Raw genomic sequence first — 18,012 nt, forward strand, 5'->3', positions numbered from 1 at the left:
GGCAACTATCACTTATTTTATTCTTGTGTGTATGAATAGGGCTAATAAAGAGTAAATGGTAAATTTAATGTTGGACATTTGTTGAGTATACAATGTTCTTACGTACATTTATTTGTCTAATTATTGTTGTACTAATATTTATTTAATATCTAATCTTTAAGTAAAGATTGCACTTCGTCTTATCGTGAAAATGAAAGTAATATTAGGTACCGACTTATAATATTTTTTCTGATGGTATACATTTTAACCGGTTTATTTAATCTATACTAAGTTGTATATTGAACACTTACTAAAAATATCTGAAATATTATTTATAAATGTACATTTTTCAAAGTTTATTATGTACCTAGTTGCTCTATATGGACAATTATGTAATCACAATTATTATATTAATGTAATCTTGCCCGTTCTTGTAAGCATGACAAATGTATAGAAATTTAACAGACTACTTAGCAAAATCAAATAAACAGTGTTGTAAATTGAAAGCGTTATCTATTTCAAAACCTATCCCGTGTGTAATATGACCTAAAAAACCACTCATAACTAACCAAATAATATTGAAAAAGAATCTCTAAGGGAGGATAATAAATATCGTAATTTGTTGTTTCATTATCATTGTTTGGTACAATATTCTTATTGTACCAGACAAGCTCCGAACCATAAAATTAGCTAATGATAAAAAATCGTGAATACATTCACCAGTCTCCGATTGCTGGACATTGTTATTGCGGCAGTTTACTTAAATTTTTTCAAGTGGTCAATCATACTGTTTGTTGACCGTAAAGGCTAACACTCAGAGTCGTAAAACAATTTTAAACGTTAAGTTATCATTCCTAATGTCAATGTAGTTAAGTCAATCAACAGTTTATTTTTAATTTTACTCAGTCAATATATTTATAACCTAAAAGTAAATAATAAATTATTTAATACATAAATATTTCCGTAAAACATGAATGGAAGGCTCGTAATTCGTGCAATATATTGTAACTTTACTCGTAGAACACTAAGAAATACAGATGTTTCTTTACATAAACCACAATTTTTTGGTATTTTGGTTAACAAATTGTCTACCAAAGCAGAAACCCAGTTAGCAGAGAAAAAACACTGTAATGTAGGAACTATCGGTCATGTAGACCATGGGAAAACAACTCTGACTGCTGCCATAACGAAGGTACTAGCAAATGATGGTCTCGCTCAGTTTACTTCGTATGATGAAATTGATAAAGCACCGGAAGAAAAAGCCAGAGGTATATATTATAATATATTTATAAATATGTAATGAAAACTATTGGTAACTGTAATCTATAAAGATGAACAGGATTGTGAACATGGAATCTTCATTTTATGCAAATTTAGCGTTGAACAATTCACCTATAAGCTTTTTTTTCAAAAAACCCTCAACTTTATAATATTGTAAATGTAAATTGGCTGTAATTTTTACATTTAACTTTAAATGCTATTTCACTATAAAAACTTCGCACGATAGGACAGGTATTTAATATTGCTGTTTATTGTTATTATTTAAGGATGTATTTCTTACAGGTATTACAATAAATGCTGCTCATGTTGGTTATAACACAAAACTTCGACACTACGCACACACAGACTGCCCCGGTCATGCGGACTATGTGCGTAACATGATATCTGGTGCATCACAGATGGATGCAGCAATTTTAGTTGTAGCGGCCAATGATGGACCTATGCCACAAACGAGGGAGCACCTGTTGTTAGCAAAACAAGTTGGGATACAATACATTTTAATATATATTAATAAAGCTGATTTAGTTGATGATGAAGTGAGTATCTGATTATTAAATAAGAAAAAATATTTTTAATTAGAATGAATAATATTGAATATAGAATTATAGATTTCAATTTAAGCACTTTTAAATAGTCATTTTTATTTTTTTAATCACTCACAATTCTCAACAAAGATTGAGCAAGAAACTTGTGCATTCTTCTTTTAAATAACTATTGTAACTTTATATTTTCAAGTTAAAATGTGTGAATACAATTAGTATTAAATCATTGGATTCAAAATATTACATACACATGTGGTTGTAGCTAAGCTAAAAGGAAACTACACATCCTATGTGGTTGTAGCCCACTTATGCATAAATGAAATATCTCCTTTGGATAGTATACACTATTCTGAGGCGATAAAAACCATAGCTCTTAAGAATATCCTTCAAGTTTTCTCCCTGACGGATCTAACTTTGTAAAAGGGCGAGGACTAAGCAGGTCGCAGTTCTACAAGTGTTAGCACCAGACAATAGCCCAAAACCCTTAATAAAAAAAATATTAAAAATAGGAACTTAGATGATAAAATAAAACTTTACTTCTCACTAAATTAGGGCATGCATTATTTTTAGGCAAAATATTGTCCGTGCGACAACGCAATTCTACTAATTAAAAACTTTATATTTTTAGCTTTTAGAACTGGTAGAAATAGAAATGAGGGAATTACTGTCCGACTTTGGATATGACGGTAACAACGTGCCCATGGTATATGGATCTGCACTGAAGGCATTAAATGGAGATGAATCGGAGCTAGGTAAAATATACTCACTACTAATAGAGAAATGCCTGTACTCAATTGACGATTTATGATTTTTTTTACATATCAACCATCATATCAACATTCAAATGCAATGTACAAACATTTATATAATAGTTGAGTACTTGGTCCTCCACCATACCTCAGAACTTTCGACTGGGGGAACCGATTTTCATGATTCACAATCATGAATCAATCACACCGTGATTGTGCATGACAAAAAGCTTATGTTCCAAATTAAACATAAACTTGTAAAGGTAACAATCATAAAAAATATAATTGAGAACTTCCAACTTTTATAATCCGGTTAAAAAATTGGGATCACCTGCGAATGGTATATCTGGAATGGATCTAATACGATATTGAAACCTTCAAGAGTTGTAAAATACCTTTTAAGGACATATATTCTACAACTGATCTGAAATTTTCCTAGTGGTGCTCATAGGCGGTGATAATCCCCTACCATTGGGTGGGCAGTAAACTCGTTTGCCTCATTTACTATAAAAAGAAATCGAAAAATCGAAATAGTGTGAAAACAATGAATTAATTATATTTTTTTTATAATTAAGTTACGACCTCGGCGTTCTAGCCTTTTAACGCTTTAGCCTTAAGTTCCATGATCTCGAGTTAGATCCCTAAGCAATACAAAATCGAGTTTTTAAATATAAATACATGTTAATTTAACATACATGTTCCAGGCGCCCCTTCAATAAGGAAACTTGTAGATACAATGGACACATACATACCTGCGATAGTTAGGGACCTGCAGTCCCCATTCCTAATGCCCATAGACAATGCGTTCACAGTACCAGGAAGAGGCACGGTTGTCATCGGAACTATAAAACGTGGTATTATGAAGAAAAATGACGAATCAGATTTAATGGGTTTTGGCTACAATATTAAAACTACATTGTCTGATATTCAGATATTTAAAAAAAGTGTGTCTGAGGTAACTATTATATTTATCTATTTTTTTTAAGAAATCAACTTAATGCTATTACAACCATAGATAGTCTCGGTAGTTAGTAGCGGAAGTAAGATGATATGCTAGCAGTTTAGCTCTTTACTTCCGAAGGTCGCGGTTATTCATGAGTATTGTTTGTATCGATCTAGGTGTTTTTTTTTACTATTACTGTAGTTATTACTATTTTATATAATCACCTATTACCTATTTTTTATTTAAAAGTTTTGCATGCCAGATTCTGACGCATCATTATTGTCCTTTTTGTGAAACAATGTACTAACTATTTACAGTGTTTGCCTGCAAATAAATAATTCATTCAAAGCCGTCCGTGTAATGGCTATATATTACATAAAAAGATACAGTTATTAACAAAAAGTTTACTTAAATAGTTTTTATCTATCTCCTATAAATACGAATTTCAGGCCGTAGCAGGTGATAATGTAGGTGTATTACTAAGAGGTATGAAAATAAGGTCCGTGGAAACTGGGATGCTGCTATGTGCTGCGAAAAGTTTCAGTTTGAGCAACCATTATAAAGCCAATATTTACTTCCTGACTAGGAATGAGGGTGGACGTAAAAAGCCGGTATTTTCAAAGTATTCACAACAAATGTTCAGTGGCACATGGAACATTGCCTGCAGAATCGATTTAGGTGAGTACAAATTGGTAGACGATAGAAGGATGGACTGTATGCGTAATATTAATCAAACAATGGTATATACTCGTAATGGATCTTTTATAGGAATGGGTATAAAAAATTACAACGTAATACCCAAGGATATACTGGAATTACCTTTAAATAAATTCAAGAGTATACAAAGATATGGCAATGATACTACAAGGTAATATATAATATGGTTCTAATCAAGTGCAACGCATAACAGATATAGTCCCTTCAGGGACATGAATGATATTGTTATAAGCGATGGTTAGCTTCGTAGAGTATCATTCTTATCTAAGTAATGAACACTGAAAAAAAGTGCTAGCAAAATAAACCTCCACAGGTCGTAGTGCTACATGTCAAACTATGCTATGCTACCATTAATCCACAACCATGAACCCAGCTAGCAATATACTGTGTCAGGTTGTCTTCCACGTGGTTCCCCCTTGAAACCATCGTGATAAATTCTTAATGAATTTGTCGCGATGTGTTATATGACCTGACCTCATTAGTATCACGCACAAATGACGCGCCAGCGTTTTTTGAAATTGGTTGATAATGCTACTATTTACTTACAGATCCCAGCATGCATATGATGATGCCGGGTGATCACGGCGAGGTGTATCTAACGTTACTTGAAGGTATGGTCATGACTCAAGGCCAGCCATTCACTGTCAGAGAAAACAATGTGACCGTTGCTACGGGAATTATAACAGAAACATTACAGTCAATAGATGTTCCCAAGGGAAAACTGGGAAAAGTGGTCATGAAATATGACCAATAACAATAGTGTTAAATAGTTCTTGTATATATAGAATGTAGGTGTTATTAATAAATTATTTCTTGTTTCTATTTGCCTTTGAATCTTGACATCTGATATAATTGAACTGCTAGCTATACCCATAGACATAAAGACGAATACTCGACAGTATACCTATAGGTCACTTCCAGAATATTTTCTTGTAAAATTGAAAGTCAAGAAGACATCAGTTGTCTAGCGGGTTAACACACCGCCTTCCAATGGTCGCGGGTTCGATCCCTTCGAAGGTACAAACGTATTCATGATATATGATTATTGTATCGTTCAGGATGTTTTCTATGTATATTGTGTATGTATTTACAAAAAAATGTATGTTTATTTATATCAGTTGCCTAGTACTTATTGCACAAGCTCGGGACTAGATGGCGTTGTGTGAAAACATTTGCCATAAGAGCAATTATAAGTACACATCATTATCACTGAATACCTAAATTACTGATTTTTCTTATTATAAAATGAAACACCGCTGAATCTAGGAAACTGTATTAAACAAAAGTACAATTAGCGCCATCTAGCGAAAAAACACAGAATTATTCCCGACATTCCGCCCACCAAGAACTCTGTTCTTCATATGTGGGCCGCCCACCATAGCAGAGTTATTTATTGGAATTTTGGCAACGGAATAAGTTTTGAAATAGGGCGTTTTAGCGTTGAATTTTTACATTTGAGTGTCACAACTCTCACATGTCCATCTGGACCAGTGTGCTTGTGTAATATACGCCCCAGTAGCCACTTAGTTGGGGGCAAGTCATCCTTTATAATGACGACATCATCTATCTCCGGAATTTGGTTCGAATTTTGCCATTTATGACGTTGTTGCATGGTGTGTAAATATTCTCTGGACCATCTGCGCCAGAATTGTAACATTAATCTTTGTGTTAATCTCCATCTATTCAAAGGACTAATACATTTTTCATCCTCATCATTCTTCTCAGGTATGCTAATTAATGGTTCACCAACAAGAAAATGTCCAGGTGTAAGTGGTGCAAGATCATCAGGATAATCATTGAGCAAACAAATAGGTCGCGAATTGAGACAAGCTTCGATTTGATGTAACAAGGTTGTCATTTCCTCGAAGGTCAGTTTTGAATCGCCGATTATTTTAATAATATTTGTCTTAAGTATTTTAATTCCTGCTTCCCAAAGCCCACCGAAATTTGGTGCTCTCGGGGGTATAAAATGCCACGTAGTGCCATCATTACTGAGTAATTCGGCAACCTCTTTTAATACGCCAATCATGGCTTGGTTCAACATCTGTGTAAGTTCTCTTGCAGCTCCAACGAAATTCAAGCCATTGTCACTGTATAAATCGGAACAGTGACCTCGACGTGACACAAATCTTCTAAAGGCAGCGATAAAACCCTGTGAAGTAAGGTCACTTACAGCTTCAATGTGGACTGCTTTTGTTTTCATGCAAATAAAGAGACACAAATATCCCTTGTAAGCCTTTTGGCCTCTACCCTTGGATGCTCTCATTTGTATTGGTCCAGCAAAATCTACTCCGCTGGTCTTAAAGGCGCGTCCTGGTTGAACGCGAACGGCAGGTAATTGACCCATCTTAGGTTGTATTGTCTTGCCTCTATATCTTAAACAAACTGTGCATTCTCGGTAACATTTTTTTACTAATTGTTTTAAACTAATAATCCAGTAGCGACTTCTCAAATAATTTATGGTAAGGGCAACACCACCATGTAATAATTTTAAGTGAGCATCTCGTATAATTAAAATTGTAAGGTGAGTATTATTGGGTATAATAATTGGATGTTTGTGTTGTTGTGATAACTGAGAAGCTTGTATTCTTCCACCTACTCGTAGAAGACCATCAGTATCAAGGTAAGGTGATAAGAAATAGAGTTTACTTCGTTTTTTTATTTTTCTATTTTGTTTTAAATCATTAATTTCTTCTAAAAATTCTTCTTGTTGTACCATTTTTATTAATGTATCTAAAGTTATTCTTAACTCTTCACTAGTTAAATAAGTGTTTAATTTCATTCTAATATCTTTTTTTGTTTTCAGGTGCAGTAAACGACGACAATAGCTGAGTACCCGAATCATTCTGGTAAGTGTTGAAAATCTGTTCCAGATCGGTTCATCTTTTTCACATATGAAAACCTTTGTATGTTGTTTTCTTTCTTCTAACTTTGTTTCAGGTATTGTTGTCATTGACTTCTGTGAAATTTCTTGGCTTAACCAAGTGGGACCCTTCCACCAGGTTTGTTTTTCTTTTAATTCAGATGGATTGACACCACGTGACGCGATATCAGCAGGGTTCTCCATAGAATTTACGTGACTCCAACATTTATTGTTTAATCTGGTTTGAATTTCTGTAACCCTATTACCTACAAATGTTTGCCACTTTGTTGGCTGAGATGCAATCCAAGCTAATACTACCATCGAGTCTGTATAAGCAAATATGTTACTACTGGATATTTTTAAAGTATTTGCGGCTTCTGCCAGTAGTTTTGAAAGTAGAACGGCTGCACACAACTCCAGACGAGCAATGGAAATCTGTTTTAGTGGTGCCACTTTAGTTTTACTTTCTAGTATAGTTACAAAAATATTATCTCTGCTAACTACCCTTACATAGACCACAGCTGCATATGCAACTGTGGAAGCATCTGCAAATCCATGTAGTTCAACTCTTTCATTTTCTTGGTAAGTATGAATCCATCTTTCTATGTGTATCACTTCTAATTCTGGGAGTTGTTTTCTGAAACATAACCATTCTTCTTTCAGGTTTGTTGGTATATCTTCATCCCACCCACATGTACAGAGCCATAATTTTTGAATTAATATCTTAACCTTTACTATAATTGGAGATAGCCACCCGAAGGGATCAAATAGGCGTGCCACCTCAGACAGAATGCTTCGTTTTGTTATTGTATCTGGTACATGAGGTAAGTTAATGTAAACTTTGAATTTGTCATCTAATCTGTCCCAAGAAAGTCCCAGTATTTTAATAATTTTATCAAATTTAATCTCCAATGGTTTTATATTTCTTTCTTTATTTTGTATGATTTTATCTAATAATTTGTCAGAGTTACTGGACCACTTTTGTAATTCAAATCCAGCACATTTCAGCAACTCATCCAGTTGTCTATAAATTTCCATCGCTTGATGTATATCATTAGCTCCACTCATCAGGTCATCCATATAAAATGATTTTTTTACAATTTCAGCGGCTAAAGGAAATCGATGTCCTTCATCTTCTGCTATTTGTATGAGAGTACGGACTGCCAAAAATGGTGCTGCAGCTGTACCAAAGGTTACAGTAAGTAGTTTGTATGAGGCTATATCTTTATGAGGGCTTTCCCGCCACAATATTCTTTGATAATCTGTATGTTTGTCTGTCACCAGCACTTGACGGTACATCTTCACAATATCACTTATGAGTACTATTTTAAATGTTCTCCACTCCATTAATAGTGTTCGTAAGTCTCTTTGAATTACAGGACCAGTCATCATGGTATCATTAAGTGAGTATCCCTTGGATCCCTTAGCCGACGCGTCGAAGACGACACGCAGTTTTGTAGTATCTTTGTCTTCTCTAAGTACAGCGTGATGCGGTAGGTAAATTGCATCATCAATATCTTCGGAAGCTTCTATCATATGTCCTAGTTTGAGATACTCATTGATCACAGTACTATATTCTTGTTTTAATTTATTGTTGTATTTGAATCGTCTTTCCAGTTGTAAAAATCTAGAAGTAGCTATTTCTTTAGTTTTACCACACTTTTCTGCTGGCTCTACATCTTCTCTAAAAGGTAAATGCACCTTATATCTACCAGATTCCGTTCTTATTGTAGTTTGTTTGTATAACTCCTCACATTTCTTTTCTTCTTGGGTAATTTTTCTTTCAGAGGTAAGTACTTCGTTTTCAATCTCCCAAAATTTTTTCAGTATATCATTATCACATATACATACATGTAAATTAGTTAATTGTTTTTGTGTTTCAGGTTGTGTGTTGCTAGTATCACCAGATAGAATCCAGCCCAGATGTGTAGATTGTGCTATAATGGACCCAGATGGACTCTTCAGCAATCCGACATCTATGATTTTGCTATAGACTTCAGCTCCTAGCAGTAGGTGTATTTTGTTCGGAATATTAAACCCTGGATCTGCTAGTGTTATGTTTTCAAGGGCAGGCCAACTAGACATCGTAACTTGCTGTGTAGGTAAGTAGTTTGTGATATTGCGTAATACATACGCTCTAATAAGGATAGTGAAGTTTGTTTTCAGTCTTGATCGAAGTTCAAGCTGTACTGTATATTTGGTTTGTAATTTTATTCCTCCACTCAATCCTGATACCACGCCGCTGGTTTTCTCTCTTTTCAAACCCAAGGTCTGAACAAGATCTTCTGACACAAACGTGGCTTGAGAGCCTTGATCAATGAGAGCACGGTAGGTGTGTATATTACTATGACTTGAAGTCACATCCACCAGTGCAGTTGCTAATAAGATTTGACCAGGTTGTTTTACAAAATGTGACACTATGTTTGTCTGATCTTCATGACTTTCACCTCTTACAGGTTCCTTTCTTTCAGGGTGTAACAATGAATGATGTTTCTTCTGGCAAACACGACATGATGTTTTCCGTAAACATTTATTTACAGAATGATTTGGAATCAAACAATTGAAGCAAAGTTTGTTAGTTTGTACAAAGTCTGTTCTCTCTTTGTAACATAATTTTGCAAACTGTTTACACATATATATGTAGTGATCACCTTTACAATATGAACAAATTATTGTTTTGTTATCTATTGTTGAATAAAATGTCCTTGGTTTCAATATTTTATTTGATTGTTCTAACATTTCTAATGATCTGAATCTTGTTTCAAGAAATAATTGCAATTGGTTAAATGTTGTAAACTCTTGGTCTGGTGAAGTATGTTGCTCCCATAGCCGACGACTTTCAGGATCTAATTTAGTGACTGTCATATAGACCATAATGCTATCCCATGACTCGGTAGGCAAACCGAGATGTTTCAATGAGTTTAAACATTCAATGGTTGTATCAATCAGTTGTTTTATATTAAATGCAGATTCAAATGATATATTTTTTAAATTAAAGAGTTTCTTGAAAATACAATTTGATAAATACTTCTTGTTATTATATCTATTTTTCAATGTAGTCCAAGCTTGTTCATAGTTTTGACTTGTTATAGGTATACTTCTAAGTAACTGTTCAGCTTCACCCGTCACAGATGTTTTGAGATAATGAAGTTTTTGAACATTGTCTAGGTTCTTATTTGAATGGATTAATGTATTGAATAAATCATGGAAGGATTGCCAATCCGTGTATTTGCTTGAAAATATAGGAATTTTGATAGTCGGTAAGGTAATTTCGGTAGTTTTAAGTTGTTTTTCTGCTGGTTGTTTTTCATTCTTAGGTGACAATTTTTGTATTTCATTTCGTAAATCTCCCTTGTATTCGATATATATTTCTTCACATTGGTTGTAAATATCATTCTTAAAGTATTCAATTTCTTTACGTTTTTCCCTTTTAATTTCTGCAATTAGTTGATCATGATCGGTTTTAAATGATTGCCATGTCTTGTCTAAACTTTCCAAACGCGTTTCTAAGTAGCTCAATGTAATTCTTTGTTTTGGACTTTTGTGATAATTTCGTTGTCCCTTAGAAATTTGTTCACATCTTTCTTCTTGTACGTTAAGTAATTGTAATATTTTCTCCATTGTTATCAAATAAATGAGACGGAAATGATAAGTATCACTAAGTACACAAGTTAAAGTTTTCGATAAATTTACTAAGTTCGATATTAACAACACAAATTGTTCACAAGTCCCAGTTACACTAAATTGTAATTTGTTTTTATAGTAAACGGTTTTAAATGTTTTAATATGAATACACTATTAAATCACAGAAATGTTCAATGTCCAAATTGTTTATTTTTCGTAATCTTTTTTCACTATAGTTTTTTAGGTTAGGAAAAACGCATGTCAACTTAGTTCGATATTGTTTTTTTTTCTTTGACACTAATTATGACTGACACTTGCTTGAGTATAGGAGATTTTTTAATTAATCACATAAGAACATCCTTCTCGAAGGACCACTATGAATACCTAAATTACTGATTTTTCTTATTATAAAATGAAACACCGCTGAATCTAGGAAACTGTATTAAACAAAAGTACAATTAGCGCCATCTAGCAAAAAAACACAGAATTATTCCCGACAATCACATTGTGATTGTTGTTATTGCAAGAACAGAGAGTCACATCCAAAATGCCAATCCGAAAGAAACAGTACCTGTGCAAACTACAAGAAAATATCATCGATAAGGGATCAATAAAACTTCAAAAACATTTTATTCATTATATATTTTTTGTCAGAAGGTAATTAATACAGTGCCAAAACAGTAACAAAATATTAGTAAGAAAAAATCAAGACTGCATCTAGCATAACTACCGAATGTTCAGATAAACAATATACCCTATACGGTCTGATAGGAGGACAACATTTAACACTTATATTTCACAACATTTGAACAAGACAGTTGGCGTACACTATGTTTTATAAATTGTGAACTAGAAATATAACACCGATACGCCTAATGGATTGTATTAACTACTTTATTATCTAGCTAAGACAGTTGTTTGCGGATGTTTGGAGTCCCCTACTCGTTCACACTACCCGTTTACAGTCCAACTGATATTTTCCGTTAAAAGAAGTATAACAGTTATAATTATTATATTTCCAGCAATTGTATAAATAACACTATGGTGATATTACATTTCCAATACTCGTCATGAGCACGCGTAAAAAGCCAGCAACGTTTGCACTATATGTCAATTTACAAAAATAATAATTTTGTTATAAATAATTTAATTAAATTCGTATGTAACATCCAACGATGTATTTCTATGGTTAAAAAAAATTACGAGTCATGCAATATTTCTGATTAAACAAAAAAAAATTATATTTATAAAAAGTACTTATTAAAATCAAAATCAACTTATTGTTATATAACCATAAAAGATAAAACAGAAAAGCTATAAACCGTTGTTCTAATGACTGGTAATGCAACGTTGCCAGATTTAGACGTCAACTAAAAACCTAATGTCACATTAGTTACTTTTAATATCACCGGAAAATTCACTTAAAACAGCAATGTCTCGCATTCTAATAAATATTAGATTATTTGCTAAATGTCATTATAAAAACCTAACAAACATCACAAAACTGTAGACAGTATTTGTGATGTTTGTTAGGTTTTTTTTTCTGTAACATTCAAAATTAATTCTTATACAAGATGTATGTTTATTTCATTAAAATTATTAATATGAAATGGAAATATTTTATACCATCCAGAGATGTGCCTATATAAAATATTCAATAAGTGAAAGATAAAATTACATTACAAATTTCTTTAACATCTTTAATAGTTATATAATTTGTTGAATTTTAAATGATTATTTTTTTGCACTAATGTTACCCACTCACTACTAGCTATGCCACGCTGTTTAGGTTGACTGGTAGAAATCTCTTTTAGAGATAAGTCCACCATTGCTCACTTTGTATATAATCAAATTTACTACTGTATTTCAATGTGCAATAAAGATATATATAACAAAATATATGCTTATATATTTGAGAATTTTGCAAATACAGTTTTTTTTAATATCCCCCAAACATCCGCATACAACCACCCCCACTGTAATACTGCACAGAGTGGAGTGGATATTGTGACCACGTGATCTCAACCCAATAGCCAATATACCTGCTCTAAATCAGTCTGTCACGACGCATGTCACACACTCTGTGTTATAACTATTAAACATCAATCACAAAGATACTTGTATACATGGATCTAACATGAAGAGACCGAAGACATGTTAAAATATTTATTAATATATTTTAATTGGGTGTTTGACTGATTTTTTTTTATAAATTGCTAGGTGATATATTTTTAATGTCAAAATTGACAAAATACAAAATTGTCATGCTTCATGACTTGATGACGTAATGCTTCTTTTCACTTCTTTAAACCGAAACACATTTCAAAGTAAGCTCCTTCGCGGCTGTAATAGGGTACGGCTAAGGTACCCATCCAAACGACTTATTACAAGTCTATAGATATAGGAATCATCGTTGACAGAATGTGTAAGAATATCAAGAAGTTGACATTTTTATATTCATTGAAATTAATTCGTATTTCTTATTTTAATGTACGTAATTGTGAATTTAAAAACACGAAACAGTCAAACACCCAATGTTTTCTATGTAAAACGCTATAGATACCATCAGCATGTGAAGTGAGCTACACTTATAATTATACATTATTCCTTGGTCCAATGCGACAGCTAACTTGGCATCTTATGAAATACTATTTAGCTTTGTTTACAAACTTTTTTTTTTTGTAATCTTTCTAGTGTTGTACCCTTTACATCGATATTGCACATCTCTCTTCCACTCCACCAATCGCGATAAAACACGGTAGCTGCGTAAACCTATACAAAACTGTGTTCTCCTTTATAAAAATACAAATATATAGATTAGCAGAGTAGAACTTTAACAGTTATTTTTAAAATTTCGCGTTTACAACACATTAATATAGTTAATAGGGTTGTAACATGGATAATTTTATGGTAAATATGATATTTACCTCTCTCTCGATAGTGAGGACACCTAAATGGCGACGCCTATACTTATTATAAAGAGTATTTTTATATGTTTGTAACAATTAAACTAAAAATTACATGACCGATTTCAATAATTCTTCTACTGTTAGAATGCTACATTATCCCAACAAAAACTATGTATATTAATACAAAAAATATTTTTTGTAGTAATATATATAGTACTACTAAGTAATATATATAGTACTACTAATAAATATCCACCCGTGCGAAGCCGGGGCGGACCGCTCTATAAAATTACACGTGTTAAGACCCGATTAACTATATTAACAATAGAACTTTAACATCTTTGGACATAAATATTAAATACAGCTATTATCACCCTAACCTTATGTAACATTTTTCTATAATATATTATGATAAATTATTAAACCGTTGTTATACCGTGACATTTGGATACTATCAAATTTTGACTGTCTCTAAATATATATGAAGACAGTCAAGTTGATATGTTCAGAAAGTAATTTTACATAAGACTGGGCTTTATAAGTATTTGATACTAATAAACATTGAACCACATAGACTGTAGCGACATCTACACACTTAAGACTAGAAACTTGAGATGTGCAACATCAAACAATATGCACAGCACGATATATTATTTTCGCAATACCGATACCACGGAATTAAGTTTTAATAAGCTCATAAAATTCGATATCCACCACAGAGAGTATAATTTGTATTATTCATTAAGTATCTTAAAAAACACCTAAATATTTCATTTAAACGGACAGATCCAAAGTTATATATGAGATAGGACTAGCGAATTATTCATTTCAAACATTTAAGTTCATAAACAGTTGTTTGCGCCTACGAAGCTTTGCTAAAACAACTAAACATTATAACAAGAAACAATGGTAATATAAAACAGAATGCTGCATTAAATACAAGTTAATAATGGGCATTTTAGTGGCAGTGTCACTGTAGATTAAACATGAAAATGCTAGGAATATAACAAAATAAGCTATACTTTTATAGTATACATTTTGAATTAATTAGCGTTCACAATGGATACAAGAACGTACACGCTATCTGAGCTTACACTTAAAACAACGTTGAAAGACAATCTGTTAATCATTTAATAGCTATGGCAAACGTGCATTGACGTGTAAAAACAGTACATTACATGTACACAGAAATCACTGACAATAACAAGTGGACTAAATGTAGTGAGATTTCAATACATAACATTACCCAAAACCAAAACATAAAATCATTTTATATGTCCCAATACATTTGCCAAGTTACATTGTATAACTGAATTGTAATAACTGTCACTTAAATATCACTTACAACTTAAAAGATAAACATACAAAATACATTATTGGTGTCGACATCGTAATGTAGTTTAGCACCACAATTAAAACTAATTATTCGTTATTACGTATGCCCTAAAACAAAACCACTGAGTGGCGCATCAATTCCGTACTATGTAGGTAATTCCGATAGACGAAAAACTGAGAAAACAAATCATATAATTCCCGCACTCAATGAGCTGAGTTTAATACTTGTGTACACTTACACAGTACCTAATGTAAAAATTAATTTACCAACACTTACGCCTATAAAAATATTTTAGAAATTCTCACTTACATTTAAGAGGAACTGGCAAAATAAATCCTGTATTTCCATTACATTTTCAACTCACAATAAAATACAAAAACCAGATTTGGTCCTCACGTATAAAATTCATGATGCCATTCCTATATTGGACAGAGCGAACGGGCGAGTAGCAAAAATATTAGTATACTATGCACACTAAATCATGGCTCAAAATACGTTAAATCCGCTATATACCCAATAAAAAAAGACAAATCCGCTTAGTATTACGGTAAAAACTCGTAGAAGCAATGTTAAACTTAAGAACCTAATAGAGTAAGATTAAAAACTGTGGTGGCCGGCCTCGCACGCCTACGCCGGGCGACTGCCTCCAACTTATCACATTATCTTTAAAACAGGACTAACCACCGTTATTGTCCACACTCATACCACTATAATTACTAACGTTTTGCAACTAATATATAAACATCCCATTACTTCCACCCTACTTTCATAGTATCAAAAAACAGTGATTAAACTTTAATTAGAATAGAGTATTTGTGCACACGATGCAAATACTATTGGCGCCCAACGTGGGACATTCGACTAATGGCTCATAAGACGTCGACACAAAGAACAACACGCCGCCCGTACCCAACCACCACCGCACACTCCTAATTGAAAGGACAACATACAACATTACACTAAATAGTTACGATTTGTTCTAAACGAGGATTCTTTTAAACCGCGTACGGTTATTAAAACATGTAACTATTACATTCGTACTATAAGCATTAGGACCATATTCACCTAATCTAACTTCACCTAATGGCAAAGACTCATATCGATATCAATCTACACAACTAGCATCATTTAAAATAGATAGAAAACCAACTACAATACACAATCTTGCAGGAATAACTATCTAAACAGTGAGTCATGAATATATTATAAGTTTTTTTTTCATGTTCCATTACGTTTGTTTTTTATAAATATTCATCCGTAAATTATTATCAAATTCGATAAAGCTCTAAGATTGATCCTCATTCACATAAATTAACAGTCAGAAATATTTCTGAGAGACACTGAAGCTTAAGGAACATAACTAATACAAACTTATGGGAACACATCGATTCTGTCGTAGACGACGCTGACAAAACAGTAGCTGTTTCGTGTGAGGTAAATAATAATGAAATTTAAATAATAAGAGAACCATATACCAGTCTTACTAACGGCGTTACACCACTAAACGAGTCCTAACACAAATATATATATCTGATACACTAGCAGCACAGTGTGTCACACATTTGTACATTCAGGATTTCAGGAGCAAAATAGAACATCAAGTGGATTATGGTGCACTATAATGCAGCAAACAGATATCCATAACCACCCACTGTGTCGACTTTAATATGAACTAGGCCCTCTAGGCTCCATGTAAGAAAATATATCGTGGACATTATGGTCTAAATTCACTAAAATCTCAAGTATCTAAAACATTTACTAATTAATAAACAAAACAAAAAAATAATCAACAATCGCTATATAAAAATTACTCATGCATTTTACTATCTACAAAGTCTAGCGTTCGTAAATTCTCATAGGACATTATATGTATTGATGCAAGTATGACCTCCAACGGTTCTATGCTATATAAACTCATTTAGCAGTCCATTTATCTTTGTATCCATCCATTATTAAGTGTATCAGCAGATATTGAAACTAGTTGCAGAGTTCGTATAGCACAATACCATTCGATGAAATCCGTCGTCTAGATCTATATTTTAATTTGGGCTTTAATTTTGTACAACTTTGTTTTGTTAGCACCTTTTAATATTGTATACAATGCAGGTCTAGACAACGCGATACCGTTCTTTAGAGTTTAAAAGGACGAATTACTGATAATTTTAGGAAATTTTAGAATCGTTCTCTTAAATTTAATATGTATATCCCATCGTAAGCATTCACTACATTGACTTTTAAATTAAGTACTCAATAGTTTTGGTATTATAGAAAATTTTCACGTATTAAGGACTAATTAAAGGACATTCATTATAATTATAATTAGGTTATATCACACAATATTCTTACAAAGATATGCTGTTTAAGCGTTGGTCATATAGAAATTTTGTAATCAACTTTATATCATAATAGCATTTGATTACCCTTAATGAATAAATTAAGTTCATTTAACGTATTTAAAACTGGATGAAAAAGCACAGTAAGAAATTTGAACAAATGCGTATAAATGAAGCTTATGCTTACAATATGAAAATTCCAATATTGATTGGACGGAAGGAACAATATTTTTGAGCTAAAATAAAGAGCACATTTCTGAGCCAACGGGTGTCCTGTGACTGGGGTATTGCTTCTCTCTAACTCTATATTAACTCCGATAAGTCACAGCCATCAAACATTAAAGCTGATATACTTCAAGTATACCCTTGTTTGTCGTAGGCCAACATTTTAGAACACATCTGATCAATAAAACAGGTAGTAAATATTTACATTCAGTATTGTGACCAACAGTTATCAAAATAAATCAGTCGTTTCAATATTTTGCAGTACCGACTTCCGACCAGAAATACGTAAAACTTAAGAATCTGTTGCTTTATTGCAAATTTAACGGATAGCCTCGAAGTTTAATTGATAAAGCCAATTCATAAATTTTCTATTTATGAGTTAAGTTTTGAATGTTTTAATGATATTGAATTGTCCATAAATAATCAAGCAATATTTATATACAATTATAAAAAAAATACTTCGAAAAACCATTATTTCAATTTGTATTATTATCCACTTTATATCTAGTGA

The 18,012-nt window shown here is 32.6% G+C and overlaps 2 protein-coding genes across 2 annotated transcripts; one reads left to right on the top strand and one right to left on the bottom strand.

Moving 5' to 3' along the window:
* The first annotated feature begins 892 nt into the window (after window positions 1-892).
* On the top strand, window positions 893-5,031 carry LOC131848598 (elongation factor Tu-like). Its single transcript, XM_059198515.1, has 6 exons — window positions 893-1,247; window positions 1,543-1,796; window positions 2,431-2,554; window positions 3,256-3,506; window positions 3,944-4,172; window positions 4,760-5,031. Exons 1-6 carry the CDS (start codon window positions 950-952, stop codon window positions 4,963-4,965), a joined length of 1,362 nt encoding a protein of 453 aa, XP_059054498.1. The 5' UTR covers window positions 893-949; the 3' UTR covers window positions 4,966-5,031.
* A 570-nt stretch (window positions 5,032-5,601) lies between these two features.
* On the bottom strand, window positions 5,602-10,695 carry LOC131848604 (uncharacterized). Its single transcript, XM_059198522.1, has 2 exons — window positions 10,173-10,695; window positions 5,602-9,452 (listed from the first exon to the last, which is right to left on the bottom strand). Exons 1-2 carry the CDS (start codon window positions 10,693-10,695, stop codon window positions 5,602-5,604), a joined length of 4,374 nt encoding a protein of 1,457 aa, XP_059054505.1.
* Window positions 10,696-18,012: the final 7,317 nt, after the last annotated feature.

Source organism: Achroia grisella, unplaced genomic scaffold (genome assembly GCF_030625045.1).
Source record: "Achroia grisella isolate CSIRO2021 unplaced genomic scaffold, CSIRO_AGI_Agris_v1 utg5640, whole genome shotgun sequence".
Lineage (NCBI taxonomy): Eukaryota > Metazoa > Arthropoda > Insecta > Lepidoptera > Pyralidae > Achroia > Achroia grisella.

What these genes read in the sequence shown, in the direction of transcription:
- LOC131848604 (XM_059198522.1), bottom strand. Translation starts at nt 10,695, where the DNA reads ATGGAGAAAATATTACAATTACTTAACGTACAAGAAGAAAGATGTGAA. An exon ending in AGCTGAACAGTTACTTAGAA is followed by an intron (nt 9,453 to 10,172) that starts GTATACCTATAA and finishes AAATCTTATTAG; the next exon opens with CAACTGCACTGGTGGATGTG.
- LOC131848598 (XM_059198515.1), top strand. Translation starts at nt 950, where the DNA reads ATGAATGGAAGGCTCGTAATTCGTGCAATATATTGTAACTTTACTCGT. An exon ending in ACCGGAAGAAAAAGCCAGAG is followed by an intron (nt 1,248 to 1,542) that starts GTATATATTATA and finishes TATTTCTTACAG; the next exon opens with GTATTACAATAAATGCTGCT. An exon ending in TGGAGATGAATCGGAGCTAG is followed by an intron (nt 2,555 to 3,255) that starts GTAAAATATACT and finishes TACATGTTCCAG; the next exon opens with GCGCCCCTTCAATAAGGAAA.